The sequence below is a fragment of the Natator depressus genome, chromosome 6, assembly GCF_965152275.1.
Source record: "Natator depressus isolate rNatDep1 chromosome 6, rNatDep2.hap1, whole genome shotgun sequence".
NCBI lineage: Eukaryota > Metazoa > Chordata > Testudines > Cheloniidae > Natator > Natator depressus.
Window position 1 is genome coordinate 40,635,796 of NC_134239.1, and position 16,019 is coordinate 40,651,814.

The window sequence follows — 16,019 nt, forward strand, 5'->3', positions numbered from 1 at the left end:
CTTTTGAATTCCCCAGAAGGGGAGAACCTTAATGACCGGGCCGGAGGGCCAAGCCACAAAGAGGAGACTGCAGTCCGTGGAGTGAGAGAGCCAGCAGGGCATGACAGCACGGGTGAAGACACCACCGAAGGGGGAGTGCAACACTTGGCAGAGATAAATTTCCAGGACAGACAGCAGGAGACACCGCTAGTGGGGAGTGAACCCCGTGACAATGTCTAACATAGAATGTGCATGTTCAGCCTCAGTCCAATGGATCCTTAATCAGAGTAGGAAAGAGTTCAACAGAATGTGCTACCAGACAAAGTGGCACCTCTTCTTGAAGTGGGTGCACTGTCATCACCATTCTCTTGACATGGTGACCATCCTGGTTGTCCTTGAGTATTTCTTCACCCTGAAAACATTGGGCTTAACCCTCAGCTCCCTCTTTGTGCACCTAGTGACATTTAGTACCTTCCTTCCCATAGTGGAGGGATGCTCTATCTTCATGCACCCAAAGGCAGTATATTTTATGAAAGGCTTGGTCAGAACCTTCCCACCTGTTGTCAAACCCAGGCCCCAGTGGGATCTTAACCTCGTCCTCTCAGCTCTCACAGAACCACCCTTCGAACCTATGGCAACCAGTACCATGACCCACCTTTCATGAAAGTTGCATTCCTACTAGCCATCACTTTGACCAGGTGGGCTAGTCAGCTAACGACTATGACAGCAGACCCTCCCTACATGGTTTTGCACAAGGAGAAGATTTCACAGTGGTTGCACTGCAAATTCCTCCCCAGGGTTGTGTTTGAATTCCATCTCAGTCAATCAATCCACTTACCTGTATTCTTTCCAAAACCACATGCCTCTTCTGGATGTCAGACATGCCCTAGCATTCTACCTACAAAGAGCTAGGCCCTTTAGAAACTTTCTGAGGGTATGTCAACACTACAAAATTAAGTTGATTTTATAGAAGTCGATTTTTAGAAACGGATTTTATACAGTCGATTACATATGTCCACACTAAGCTCATTAAGCCAGCGGAGTGCATCCTCACGACCGTGGCTAGCATCGACTTACAGAGTGGTGCACTGTGGGTAGCTATCCCACAGTTCCTGCAGTCTCTGCTGTCCATTGGAATTCTGGGTTAAGCTCTCAGTGCCTGATGGGGCAAAAACATTGTCGCGGGTGGTTTTGGGTACATGTCGTCAGGCCCCCATCCCTCCTTCCTTCCTCCCTCCGTGAAAGCAATGGCAGACAATCGTTTCACGCCTTTTTTCCTGGGTTACCCATGCAGACGCCATATCACGGAGCCCGCTCAGCTCACCGTCACCGTACGTCTCCTGGGTGCTGCTGGCAGACACAGTACTGCATTGCTACACAGCAGCAGCTCCTTGTCTTCGCGGCAGATGGTAAAGTAGGACTCTTAGCTGTCGTACATCTCCTGGGTGCTCCTGGCAGACCTTGGTGAGGATCAGGATCAGGCCTGGACAGACATGGCTATCCTCCTCTTAGAGCACCGAATGGGAGCCAGGTCATTCTTTTCTTTAAGTTTCGTCTCATGAAGATTCAGTCCTGCCTGGAATATCAGGCAAGCTGGAGGCTTCTGCTTCAGGCTGCTCTCCCAGCTGGCACCACTGCGCGGTCGCACCTACCCCAGACTACCTCTTGCTCCCATGGCTCATGAAGCCTGGACAGTAGTAAGGAGCAGTTTAACTATAGGCTGAGCAAGTGCAGAATGATGGTAGAATGTGCCTTTGGACCTTTAAAAGCTCGCTGGCACTGTTTGCTGACTAGGTCAGACCTCAGCGCAACCAACATTCCCATTGTTATTGCTGCTTGCTGTGTGCTCTATAATATCTGTGAGAGTAAGGGAAAGACGTTTATGGTGGGGTGGGAGGTTGAGGCAAATCGCCTGGCATCCGATTTTGAGCAGCCAGACACCAGGGTGATTAGAAGAGCCCAGCAAGACGCGCTGCACATCAGAGAGGCTTTGAAAACCAGTTTCATGACTGGCCAGGCTTCGGTGTGGCAGTTGTGTGTGTTTCTCCTTGATGCAAACCCACCCACTTTGTTGATTTTAATTCCCTGTAAGCCAACCACCCTCCCCCTTTGAAATAAAGTAACTATTGTTTTGAAACCATGCATTCTTTCTTTATTAATTAAAAAAAAATGAGATAACGGACAAGGTAGCCTGGGTGGGGTGGGGGAGGAGGGAAGGACAAGGCCATATTGCTTATTGTAGCCGCACTAAAAATCACTGTTTGAATGACAGCCTTCTGTTGCTTGGGCCATCCTCTGGAGTGGAGTGGCTGGGTGCCCAGAGCCTCCTCTCCGCGTTCTTGGGCTTCTGGGTGAGGAGGCTAGGGAACATGGGGAGGAGGGTAGGCGGTTATACAGTGGATGCAGCGGGGGTCTGTGCTCTTGTTGGCTTTCCTGTAGCTCCAACAGACGCTTCATCATGTACGTTTACTCCCCCATTAGCCTCAGCATTGCGTCCTGCCTCCACTCTTCGTGCTCACTTAATTCTTTCCTGGCCTCTGCCACTGAATGCCTCCATGCATTAAGCTGTGCCCTATCAGTGTGGGAGGACTGCATGAGCTCGGAAAACATGTCATTGCAAGTGCGTTTTTTTCATCTTCTAATCTACGATAACCTCAGGGACAGAGATGATAGGGGGAGCATAGAAACATTCTATGCTCTACGATTCTAGGGGGACTGCATGGTCATCTGTGCTGCTGAGTGCTGCTGAGTTCGCCACGCTGACCAAACAGGAAATGAAATTCAAAATTTTCTGGGGTTTTTCCTGTGTACCTGCTAGTGCATTGGAGTTCAAAGTGCTGTCCAGAGCGGTCACAGTGGAGCACTCTGGGATAGCTCCTGGAGGCCAATACCGTCAATTTGCATCCACACTACCCCAAATCGACCCAGCAAGGTCAATTTTAGCGCTACTCCCCTTGTCAGGGAGGAGTACAGAAGTCGATTTTAAGAGTCCTTTAGGTCGATGGAATGGGGTTGGTTGTGTGGATGCAGTAATTTTTAAATCGACCTAACGCAGCTAAATTTGACTTAACCCCGTAGTGTAGACCAGGCCTGAGACTCTTTTTGTTGCCATGGTGGAGAGATCAAAGGGCCACGCCATATCCTCACAAAGGATCTCTAAGTGGATCTCGGGCTGCGTACTGTTCAAATACTTGAATGCTATAAGATATCAAACTTCCCCCTGCTGGGGGTCTTACAGTTCTCTCCACAGGGACACATGCTCCCTCCAGTTACAGTAAGTAACCTCCTCTTTGAGCTGTGATACAAACATGTATTCCACAACCCACTCTCCATCCCCTCTGCATCAGAGTCGATACTTTTGACATATGGTGTGTAGGAACTGAGGGGGGTCATGGCGGCACTACCTCATCTAGCCAGGGAGGGGCTACAGCTACGAGGCATGAACGCCGCTCCACCTACAGATACTCCTACACAAAATTCTCTGGCTCCAGTGCACTAGGTGTGTGTATATCTGCATCACATCTCAAAGAACCACAGTTACAGGAAATAACAGTTTCTTTTTGTACCTGCAATTTGCTTTTTCATCAAAGTTGGGTTATTTTTTTGTTGATTATCTATTGTGGATCATCTACAAGGACTGAAAAAATGTCTGGAATAAGTATCATGGGGCTTGAGATTGCCCCTCCACATGGTTCTGAAGGATTCGATCCACTAGTATTGGGTTAACCAACATGCTAGCTCAGAAAAAATAAATTACCAGGTGAAGAAAATTTTCCTTTCCAGCTTGATGTGGAAAAGTTGGGTTTAGTTCATACATTTGCTGCTGTTGTAGAACTGTGATAAAAGTAAAGCATTTACATTGTTTTGTGTACTATTAACTATATTCTGTTGTCAGAGGATATGAATAAAATTAATCCTACTGCCCTAATAATAAAATCAATCTTACTATGTTCTATTGTCAAAGTGTAGGAATAAAATTAATCCTACAGAGGCTAAAATATAGTATATGTTGTTTTAACATACCATTTTTAAATTTATCCACTATTGGCAATGAAGTTACAAGCAAGGACATTTACCATGGAAGAAGAAAAGGTACTGTGTGTAATTGCATTATTACTATAATTTATCGTTCAATGGAAAAATATGTGACAGGTGTGTTATAAAAATTTAAAATGTACATTACATGTGTTTTGAGTATAAAGTATAAAAGATCATGTAGTAATAATAATAAACTATTATTATTTTTATAGCAGTAGTGCCTAGAGGGCCCATCTGAGATTAGGGTCCCAATGTGCTAGGTGCTGTACTAACATACAGTAAGAAAATATTAATATTGCATAGTGCATATAAGTATACTAGTTTAACTGCACAAAATAAGTATTAAATTAAGCATAGAATGAAAAATGCTGACGGTTTTCATAAGGTTGACCTGGTTAAATTTTGATTTAAGTAATTGTAATTGCCTAAAATCCTCTTGTTTCAACTGGATAAAGTATTTTTCATCTCTGATCTTAAATAACTGTTAATGTGCACTCTTTTAAATGGTTGCTGAATTTGACCCCAGAGGTGGCTGAATTTTAATGATCAATAATGATCCCTATACAGTATATAGTTTACACTGTTTATAGTTGACCCCTATACAGTGTGTAGTTTACAGTATATAGTTGACACTCTTAAACTGAAATAAGTGTCTGTTTAAATTGGTTTTTACACCAATTTAAGTTAAACTGGAGTAACTTTCTTATGTAAACAGGCCCTCAGAACTTATCTAATGGTGGTTTAACTAATAGTATGTTTTAAAACCAAGATAGTTAAACCAGTACAAATTTGTGTGTAGACATTTTTATTTCAGTTTAGCTTCATCCTTTTTTACAGGATTAAGCAAAATCATAACAAATTCTTTAACTGAAACAAGAGTGTCTGTACATAAACTTGCACCAGTTTACCTAAATTTTGAGTGTAAAGCAATGAGTGCCTTCAAACCTAATGGTTAACAGTATTCACTTGAGGGAGAGGAGAGCTCTTTTTAGGTTGTACAGCATCTCCACACACTTCTAGGCATCATCTTGGTTGGTGTTTTCCAATTTTCTTTGACAGCTGTTGGTGAAGAGTCAAATTTTGCACTGATGTATACCATTTTCAACACTACCAAAATCAGTAATCACTTTGATTTGTACTAATGTAATTGCATGAATAAATTGACCCATCCTCTCTTAACACAAAGGACAAATTCTGCACTAATATTGTATGCATTCCATTGAAGTAATTTTACTCATACAGGTGATTTTGGGAGATTGCATGAGATATAATTCAGCACATAATTTAACCAATAGCATTCTGGAAACTGAAAGAAAGAACAGACTAGAGTTGAACATGTTGTTCCAGGGACAAAGGCCCAGATCCTCAAAGGTATTTGGCCCCTTAATTACAATTGATTTCAATGGAAGCTGGGAGTCTAAATACCTTTGATCTGGGCCAACATCTTTTGGCTTGATTCTGCACTCAAATCTGGAGCAACTCCACTGAAGTGTTTTAGAGTTTCACGGGGTAATTGAGATCAGAATCTGACACAATATATTTGCTGATTGAGAAAACAGAAAAAGTTGTTTCTGAGAAGACCTTGGTCCAATGTATAGGTAAATGGCTCTACATTGTGCTGTTTTGGTATTTAATATCTTGGTTCAAAACTGAGATAATTCGTTGATCCTGCGTTTATGCCTCACATTTCTCTGCCATAAAGGAAATAATCCACTTGGAGTCCAAAGTTCCCGGACTACTTGTAAGCAGGGAAAAATCACTATTGTGCTCTCTGTTTTAATCTCTTTTTAGCAGATTTCTAAATACTCCAGATATTGACTTAGCTAAATGCTACATGATTGTTTTGCATGCAGATTGTTCTACATGGTCAAAAATCTATCACAGTAGAGTAGTGCTTTATATTCTTTACACTTGTGGTTGACAAGTTTTTGTCATAATGTGTTTGATTTTTCCAAATGCTAAAGTATGACCTCTGATTTAAAGGGCAAATATCAGCTTGCTATAGAAACAAAAGAAAAAGAAATTGATGGGCTGAAGAAAACATTAAAAACATCACAGGTAAATTAACTTTATTGTTAAATTCAGTACTCATATAGCTCTTTGTTAAGTGGAAAGCTTTTCTTTATTCTTTGTTTTTAAAGGGGGTCTTCTAGGAGCTCTTACTTTCTTTTTTTACTGTACAGGTGCACCTGACCTCCGAGCAGCCAGGTCAGCTGCTGCCTGAGTTTCCCTCGCCTGACCACAGTCTTTCTTTATTTCTCAGGGTTTTTTAATTTAGTGCTTCCCTTCTAGGAGGACTTCTGGGGAAATAAAAAGTCCTAATGAAGTATAAAATACTGTCCTTTGCTCTCTCTGGGACACAGCCATCCTCTTTCTTTAAAGTCTTCTCCTCTGGCTACAGAGAAGTGAAGGGGTTTTTTCCCCCACTCTCTGGAAGCCTTGGCAAGGGATCCCTAAACAGCTGCCCACAATGGTCCTCAAGATCATACTGCTACTTTTGCCCTTCACCTGGATTTGCCACAAGTTTACCATCTTCTCTACGTAGTCCACAACTAAGAAACATGTCTCACTCAAACTCTGACCCCTGCCTGACAAAGTCACTGATTTGCACTGTTTGAAATCAGATCAAGCTACACGTTTCAAGCTGTGAGTTATAGCATTTTATTTTGTCTTCATGGGGCATTGCATGGGTGCAGCTACGGTGGTGGCTGGCATGAGGGCAATCTCCAGTGTAGACAAGGCTTTTAAAAAAATATTTATATTGGAAGGTAGCACATGATAGCCTTGTTCTTAAAGACAAAGAAAATGACATGCGTTCTGAGATTGGTTGACTTAGAGAGTAGGAGTAGGGAATGTTTAGTTTAAGGAAGGATAGAATTTCTGACAGTGGAATGTGTTGCCAAATTTCAAGTTTTGTCAGCTCCTAATTATTTTCCTACTTTTGGCTGAGTAGGCTAGTCATTTATTCTGCTCTGGGCAAGAAGGTAGTTATACTTCAGATGCTCACTTTGCAATTTCAGATTAACTGGAAGGAGAATTTTCAATAAGACTGGTGACATTTGTCTTGCTAATTGTGCTAGAATACCTTCTGCGAAGCCTGGGATTTTGACATTTCTGAAAGTGATTGTTACAAGTCAGCTGCAATATGACTTGAACTCCAGTAGTGCTAGAATCAGGCTCTTGCTCTCACCTTTTCCGGGACTCAATTAATAAAGAATTAAAGGAGGGTAATATAATTAATGTCAATCAACATGGGTTTATGGAAAATAAAGCCTGTCAAATTAATTTGATATCTTTTTTTGATGAGATTACAAATTTGGCTGATAAAAGTAATAGTATTGATACTTAGACTTCTGTAAGGCATTTCACCTGGTACTGCATGGCATTTTGATTAAAAAGTTAGAATGATATAAAATTAACATGGTACACATTAAATGGATTAAAAGCTGGCTAACTGATAGCTCTCAAAATGTAATTGTAAACGGTGAATCATCATCAAAAGGGTGTCTTTCTAGCGGGGTCTTGCAGGGATCAGTCCTTGGCCCTATGCTATTTAACATTTTTATTAATTGGAGAGGGTTCAGAGAAGAGCCATGAAAATAACTAAAGGATTAGAAAACATTCCTTATAGTGATAGACTCAGAGAACTCAATCTATTTATTTTAACAAAGAGAAGGTTAAGGGGTGACTTGATGACAGTTTATAAGTACCTACATAAGGAACAAATATTTAATAATGGACTCTTCAATCTAGCAAAGAAAGGTATAACATGATGCAATGGTTGGAAGTTGAAGCTAGGCAAATTCAGGCTGGAAATAAGGCATACGTTTTTAACATGAAGAATAATTAACCATTGGAACAACTTACCGAGAGCCATGGTGGAATCTCCATCACGGACTAATTTTAAATCAATTGGATGTTTTTCTAAAAGATCTGCTCTCGGAATTATTTTGGGAAAGTTCTATGGCTTGTGTTGTGCAGGAGTTCAGACTAGATTATCACAATAGTCCCTTCTGGCCTTGCAACCTATGAATGAATCTATGAATTTATTATAACATTTTTGAAAGATTGATGGTAGTGCTGCTTCTCGTTTCTCTTTCAAAATCACTTTTGAAAATCTCTTTCCATTACTAATAAGTCAGCATAATAAATTTAACTTTGGATATATTTTTTTAAAATTGAAGAGATGACATAAACTTCATTTGGTCACCTGTCTTCTAAATCGGAAGGTATTAGGAAGGGCAATCATTTCACTAGTGTTGGCATGAACTAATATTGGCAAATGAATCTTGAGATGGTGACACTGGCACTCATATGCCATCATCATAGCTTTGAACACTGCTGACATTCCTCTGGACAGTGATTTTGGGTAGATCCCTCCTGCCATATATGCACAAGTAACATCCCATCATGTAAGTAGTTAAACACATTCCGACTAGTGTTGGCATGGGTAAATGGTATTATTTATGGATAGACACCCAGTTTCTTGGTATTATGACTCAACTTTATCATAAGTACAACATCTCATGCTATTTTTATATATGGAATTATGGCACTGAAGGTTGGGCACACAGATTTCTTGGCTAGCTACTATGGCTTTGGCTATGTCTACACTACAGACCTTACAGCAGCATAGCTGTAGTGCTGCAGCTGCGCCGCTGTAAGATGTCCCATGTAGCTGTCCTAGGCCGACGGGAGAGAGCCTTCCTGTCAGCATAATTAAACCACCCCCGGCGGTACCTTTGTCGGTGGGAGAGTGTCTCCCACTGACATAATGCTGTCCACACCGGTGCTTTTGTTGGTAAAACTTATGTTGGTCAAGGGGTTGTTTGTCACACTACTGACTGGCAAAAGTTTTACCAGCGAAAGTGCTAGTGTAGACATAGCCTTAGTTTTAAGTTTTCCTTTTTCTAAAAGAGTCTCACATTTGCAAATATTTATAGTGTTACTGGAGAATGGATGCCTGGATTCTTTCAGTTGATGTTGTGATTTACCCTCAAAAGTTGTTTATATTATTTCTGTTTAACTTAAATCAATTAGCTAAAATGTGGTCAAATCTCTGGATCTGAATGAAACTCCAAATCAGATTCCAAATACTCTCTCTTTATTCTGTCTCATTGCATACTGTCCTTTTGGAGGGAAAAAAAATAATTAAATTCTTATCAATAAACTCTTAAAGGAGGGAGGAAAAGTCTAAAATTCTAGTTTGAGTTGATATTTGTTCTTGTTCCCCCTCTATCTGGCCCTGATTCAGCAGCGCATTTAAGCATGTGATGAAGGAAGAATTACTGTAAATCAGCAATTTTCAAACTATGGGGCCAGCCCTCCCAAGGGAGGTGTGGGAATGTGTCAAAGGAGGTGCCAGCTCTGTGCTTTGCTGTTAAAGAGCTCTGGCTGTCAGCCCCAGGTAGCTCCATTCCCTAGACCAGGAGGCAGCCTAGGCTCAGGCTTTCATTCTCCCCATGATCCTTCACCTGGAGGTGGTGGGGCTCTGGCTGTCAGCCCTGGGGTATCAGCAGCAGCGCAGAGGTAAGAGTGGCAATGGGGCACCCTTACTTCTGTGCTGTTGCTGGCGCAGTGCTGACTTCAGAGCTGGATGCCTAGCTCTCTACTCTGCCTTCAGAGCTGGGTGGTCGTATATGTAGTTTGGGGGAGAGCATAAACGACTACTATAGACACAAAGAAGGAGTGCCTGATCAAATAAGTTTGAGAACCACTGATCTAAATGATGTAGACAGATTTTTTTTTTAGTTGCCATAATTGGGAAAACAGTAATTTATAATTGCTGTAGGTGTTTTCATGGTTCAGCCTAATGTTTAAGTAGCATTTCTTGTATTATCATAAAGGTCATATATGAAACATTTAATAACTTAGTACTGTTACTTATCATAAAGGTCATATATGAAACATTAATAATTTATTACTGTTTTTCAAGAACTTTAAATTGTTTATGTTAGAATTTCTTTTCTAGCAATGCGTAATTGGATCTAAGGTTATTGATATTGTATTACATATGCTGTTCTTCTTAACTTTACTGCATAGAGTGGTATCTTTGGGTGTCATACTCTACACATTTAATCATCTGGTTAATGTTGAAAATATTTTAAAAGTAAAAGAAATTCCTCCACATGGCTAGCCTTCTAAGGATTTGTTTTTCTTGTTCAAACCATGACATAGAACAGGTGGTGTATAGTGTAGCTCATGGTCTGCTGACCATGATACATGGACAGCAAGTGTAATAATGGTTTTCATGGCTTTCCTTAAGTAAGATAAACTGAAATAAAAAATATTTCATAGGATGTTAAGAATTTGATTTAAATTTATCAACGCAAGTATATTCAGAGTTGAGGTTGAACCTCCTTAACCCAGCCTATTATACCTATATATAACAGTGCATGTAGGGCTCAATCTCTGTATTTGGCATGTTCTGCAGTGTGCAGGGCTTAAGGGAACAGGAAGTCACAACTGTGTCTGTAAGCCACCTTTTTGTTGCCCTGACCCGGGACCCATTTCAGCCCCTGGCATGAGTTACAGCCGCCTCAGCTGCCCCCAGGCAGATTCAAGAATTAAAGAAAGAGAGGGGAAAGACAGGAAGATAGAATGCAGCATGGGAGGATGATGGAGAACAAAGGAGAGAGCTGGGGTGGTGTTTGGGGGGGGGGCGGGGAAGGAACAGAGTGGATAAACCAGAGAATTAGGGAAAGATAGAGTAAAGAGACAAAGCAAGAGGAAAAAGGGAAAGAATGGAGAAGGAGTTTCCAAAGTCAGCTGTGGGATCCTCAGTATGAATTCTTAAATACTATAGGCCTGCATTCTTTTCTTTAAAGTAAAATTTCTGCTCAAGATTATAATTTTTCACTCTTAGTTTTTAAATCACTTTCTTAAATTGTCAGAATTCCACCTTAAATTGATTCATTGTTCTCTAGGCTTCCTTGTGCAAAAATGTGTTTTTTCCAGAAAGTCTACATAAACAAGACTCTTGGTTATTATATTTTTTCTTTAGTCTTCTCTGTATCCCTGATTGTATTTGAGGGTCACCTCTTATTTGCAGCCATCACTTGAGACTGCATGTTGTGGCCAGCCACCATAATTGTGCCCATGATGGCAATCTTAATTGGCTGTGAGGATTGTTGTTGAATGAAATTAGGTACTTCTTTCCCAACGGGCTGAACTCATTTCCTTTGCAACATTACCAGATGGAGATATTGGAAATTTAACACTGATCTTTCACATGCTGGTCTGGGTTCATCAATACCAAGGTGATAGGTATCTTATTAATACGTTAGCTAGATAGACAAGGCACTATAGAACACTACCAGCTGAACTGAAACTTGAATGCAAAATTTTAGTGCAAAGCAAGTTTTTATATTCAAGTGATAAATCTCTCATAATATGAATTAAAAATTGAAACAATGTCAGTCTCTTAACAACAGAAACACTAGTGATTGCCTCTGTTTATGCTTACCAATGTTGAAGGATTACATGTACAAGTGTACAAGATTCAAGAATTGCAACTAAAGTTCCAGTTATTGATTTTATGGATGGTAATCTTTGAGATCTAAAGTCTCCAAGATCTTCAAGGTCTAAAGTTAGTTGGTAAATCGCACACTATTGCAAAGTTTTTGTATATCCAAAAACAGTATTTAATTTTTAGGATTGTACATTCATATATTCAAAGGTCCAGGATAGTGGCTATATACCTAAACATTTTATCACTTCTGCAAATGATAATAATATGTGCTGGCAGTATAATAATGCTATAGTTAAAGGTATTAAAATATCACTAACATTTGTATGTTCTATGAGATAAAAGATAAGAGATCAAATGTTTCTAATCTTACTCAAGATTACTTGACTCAAGAGTCTCATTGACACTGGTACTCTGCAGTGGATATTACTGGAGTGGGAAGTATTACATTAATGACTTCAAATGGGAATTTTTCATTAATAAGAAATGCAAGAGTTGTACTAAAATGTCTTTATTTTTCAGGCATTTATAATAGCTATTTATCTATTTGTTCTCAGTAGAGAACAGGTTCTAAATTCCTCTAGGACTCTGAGATTACTCCAATTTCTACTTCTTTCTCCCTAAAAAGTGAAATGTATATCACTTTTTAGCACTCCTACCACCTGTTGACTTATGAATAAAGTATGGTGGGCAGCACCTAAACTTGGATCCCCTCATTTTAATGTAATACATAAAGATTTTTTCCTGGTTCTTTTGAAGTCAATAGGAATTTTGCCATTGCCTTAGCTGAAAATTGGACTGAGATCTAATTTATTTATAATAAAATGTGGTGTAAAACAACTATATTAAAGTAATTACAAACCATAAGAAAGTTTCACAGGCACCAGTAGTTGACATTTTCACATTTGGTCACCAAACCTGGTCTTTAATTCTGGTAAATATATAAAAAAATTTACTAATAAAATATTGTGTTGATTTATATTATGTTAAACATTATTAAAATAAAATGTATGTCATAATACATTTATGCTCTTTTACATTATGCTCTTTTACATTAATTTGTTTGCATTAGAATTTCACTGATTTCTTTTGCATTCTTTAGATATTTAAATAAGTGTATGTTATAATCTTAGTCTTACAATAAAAGAACCAAAAATGGAACCAAAAAAAGGTATTACTTCATTGGGGTGAACAAAATCTTCAATACACATTGAAAATATAAACAAAATGTTTAATATGTATGCATTCTTCAGTAAAGCTTGGTAAAGAAAAATGATACTGTAACATTAACTGTATAGCTTTTTTGTATTTTCACAGATTTCAAAATACACTTTACAGAAGAAATTGAATGAAATGGTAAGAAACTGCAAAAGCTGTAGGTGACTATAGAAGAAAGAGGCCAAGAATTTTTACAGTGACAAAATGATGACAGATTGGGAGGGTTGTAATGAAAATACTGACAGAATTTTAGAAATAAGCTATGAAAAGTAACTATTTGTTTAGACCTAACTAAAAGAAAGAGGTCACATCACCTTGTTATATGTAAAATACTTCAAATTTTTTCCTCTTCTTCTTACTATATTCTGACAATTGCAGAATTGTTTATAAAAACCTTTAATTTAATATTTGGAATAATTTTTTCTAAAATTGAAATATTCCTTAGTTTGTAGAGGATATGTGGTTTGTTAACTTTTGCTTATTAGAGCCAGGGAAGATTCTTTTTACAGAACGTAAAAAGAATAACGATATTACATTATCCTTAAAATTATAAGGCATGGCCTGGAGTTGGCTGCATTCGGATGGGATAGTCAGGGACAATGATATGTCTAAAAGTTAATATGTTAGCAAAAAGGATATGACATTTGCGGGGGTTTTAGAGTTATTTTTTAATATTAATTAGATTTGATCCAAGGAGACAAAAATTAGAGGAGAGGCAACTTACTCCCTTTGACATTGAATATAAATTCATATAGAGTGACAGTTTAGTCACTCTGAATCCTGTTGTGTGTTTTAGGAAGTGAAAGAGCGAGCTGCAGAAACATTGCTAAGCTTGATTGAATAGAAGCTGTGAAAATTCTGTTGCTGCTCAACTGGAAAGAATAAAGATAATATTGTCAGACCATTATAAACTGTGATTTTAATTAAGAAGCTCAAAAACTAGAGTCCAGTTTAGCTTTAAGTACCATGACATTTGTACTGAAAGTCATCTTCAACGCTACAGTGGTTTTACACAGAATGTGATGAAATTGAATAATGTGTCCTTTGACCTGGGAGATAAGGCTACAAGTTAAAGATCAAAGGCAACATAAAGTGTGTTTTGTCTTATTTCACTTTTAACTTGCATTTGTTGTTAAACAAGTATTTGTTATCTGAAAAATGTTAAAATATACAAAATTACTGAATTTATATTTATATCCCTTCAAGTACTGTCTTTTACTGAGCTCCCATGTTCCATCTTCCACATGAAAGGGAATAATATTTAAATTACAACACTTTTTATATGCAAACTAGAGGTGTATATACGCCTCTTAATGAAATGTTGCTTATTTATATATCCCTGTATTTTATGTTGTGTGTGTGTGTGTGTGTGTGTGTATATATATATATTTAAAACTCATAATCATTAAATAATTGTCTTCAGACGCCTTGGAAACACTCAAACACTACAGTGCTGATACACTGTAAGAACCTAGATGAATAAATAGGTACTCTTAATAATTTCCTAGAAATATGTGGGAAAACATGTTAGAAACCCCTTTTTTGGACATGTTCCTACTTTCTGTAATTCATATTCTCTTAGCTCTATTCATAATAGGTGCACAGAATCTATGTTGATAGGGGTCAGATAAGGAGGGAGATAGAAGTTCCATTATCTTATCTAGCTGTGTAGCAATGCAATAATGCATTTTAGATTGGGTCAAGTTCTGACAGCTTTACTCCTTGAGTAGTCCTGTTGAAATCAAAGAGATTCTGAGAGAATAAAGATGATAGATTTGTAGCCATTGTGAGTGACAGTGGCCAGTCTAGGGACTTTGAGATTGTGACGTAGAAAATAGATAAAAAAATTCCAAGGCATTAGTTATTTGATGCTAATTTATATGCCAGGTTATTTCGTTCTCTATATTTCTGTTAAAGAAGGGTCAAATTCTGCCCTGGCTAGTGCATTGAAAATTAGCAGAAACAATGCCTAATTCATATTCTGTACCTTAGAAAACCTGCAAGCCAGGATAGCAACATTTGCTTCTGCTGGGGACTGGATGTGCCGTCTTGGGCTTGTGCACTCTTTTAACCTGTAAAACAGCAATCTTCACACATTCTGTGCACACCATACATAATCACATTGTGCAATCAAGTTTTCTGTGGGAATCAAGGTTGCTGTGGGTTGTTATCCATTTATGAGACTGTCATATAAATTACGTTAAAATTTTTAACCAACGGGGCAAAATTTTTGGTTTTGTATTTGAAAAAGATTTTAGAAAAACAAATATTAATAGAAAATTTTAATGTCATCTTTTTTCATTCCCTCCTGTTTCAATGAAAACAAAGGCCCCGATTTCCCAGTGTAGTATCCTAGTTTTTATACCTTTATATCTAGTCCGTGGGAGGATCAAGACAGTATAAGGGATGATAGTGTAGGCTTGGTGAAAGTGGCTTCTGTGCCATGCCTTCTCCCTGTAGCTGACATAGATCCAAGAGGGCATGATTGAGGAAAGAGGTCATGGCCACGTCTTCCCCTTAACCCTGCTGATCCTTAGCAGCCATTATCAGTCCCTTGGCAGTTAATGTAACTTAGAGTGTTCTGATGCTGGATTGGCACAGAATAGACTCAGGGTGAGCTTTTTATCATCTTTTTGCCTCCTCCCTAGCCTGCACTGTGTTATCCTCAAATATAGCTGAGGATCGGGCTAAAGTTTTTAGGTTTTTCCCCCTCTCAAACTTTTCCCAATAGTATCTGAAACGTTATGCTATGCATGAAAACCAAGGAGCGATATTATATGAAAAGTAATCAGTCTAGTTTCACTCTTTCTAAGTTGAGCATTATGAAAACAGTAAACACTCTAATTTGCGAAAAATAAATTATATTTCATAAACTGTTTTATTCTTAATAATCTAAAATATTAGGGACACATAAGGAATTTTTATATGAATATGATTTTTATCTTGGCAGTCTCAACATTTTTAGTAATTCATCCACAACTGTTCGTGGCTGAAAAACAATAAAACTTGTTCTGGACTGCATTATTTTTTTTTTAAAGATTGACTTTAGGGGGAAAAAATGTGTAGGAAATATTTGATGGGCTAAATTTTCCTGCTTTGATTTACAGATTTTGATAGCTCTCTGTGCATAATTTCCACATCATCGTGCCTCAAGTCTCCTGCAGTAATAACTTCTCTGTCTCCCTGGTACTCTCAATTCCCAATTACCACCTTCAGCCTCACTGCAGATATCTGACTACTAGTGTCTCCTGTCCCAGCATATCCCTCAGATGTGAACACTTCATCTTGTAAAAAGAAAAGTACTTGTGGCACCTTA

General features: G+C 38.5%; 1 protein-coding gene across 1 annotated transcript in view; it reads left to right on the top strand.

Moving 5' to 3' along the window:
* Positions 1 to 16,019, top strand: part of CCDC73 (coiled-coil domain containing 73) — a 232,569-nt gene that overhangs the window by 146,393 nt on the left and 70,157 nt on the right. The window contains exons 11-13 of the mRNA XM_074956669.1: positions 4,036 to 4,071; positions 6,001 to 6,075; positions 12,803 to 12,841. Of these exons, the coding sequence (XP_074812770.1) occupies positions 4,036 to 4,071; positions 6,001 to 6,075; positions 12,803 to 12,841 (150 nt within the window). The remainder of the gene's footprint in view (positions 1 to 4,035; positions 4,072 to 6,000; positions 6,076 to 12,802; positions 12,842 to 16,019) is intronic.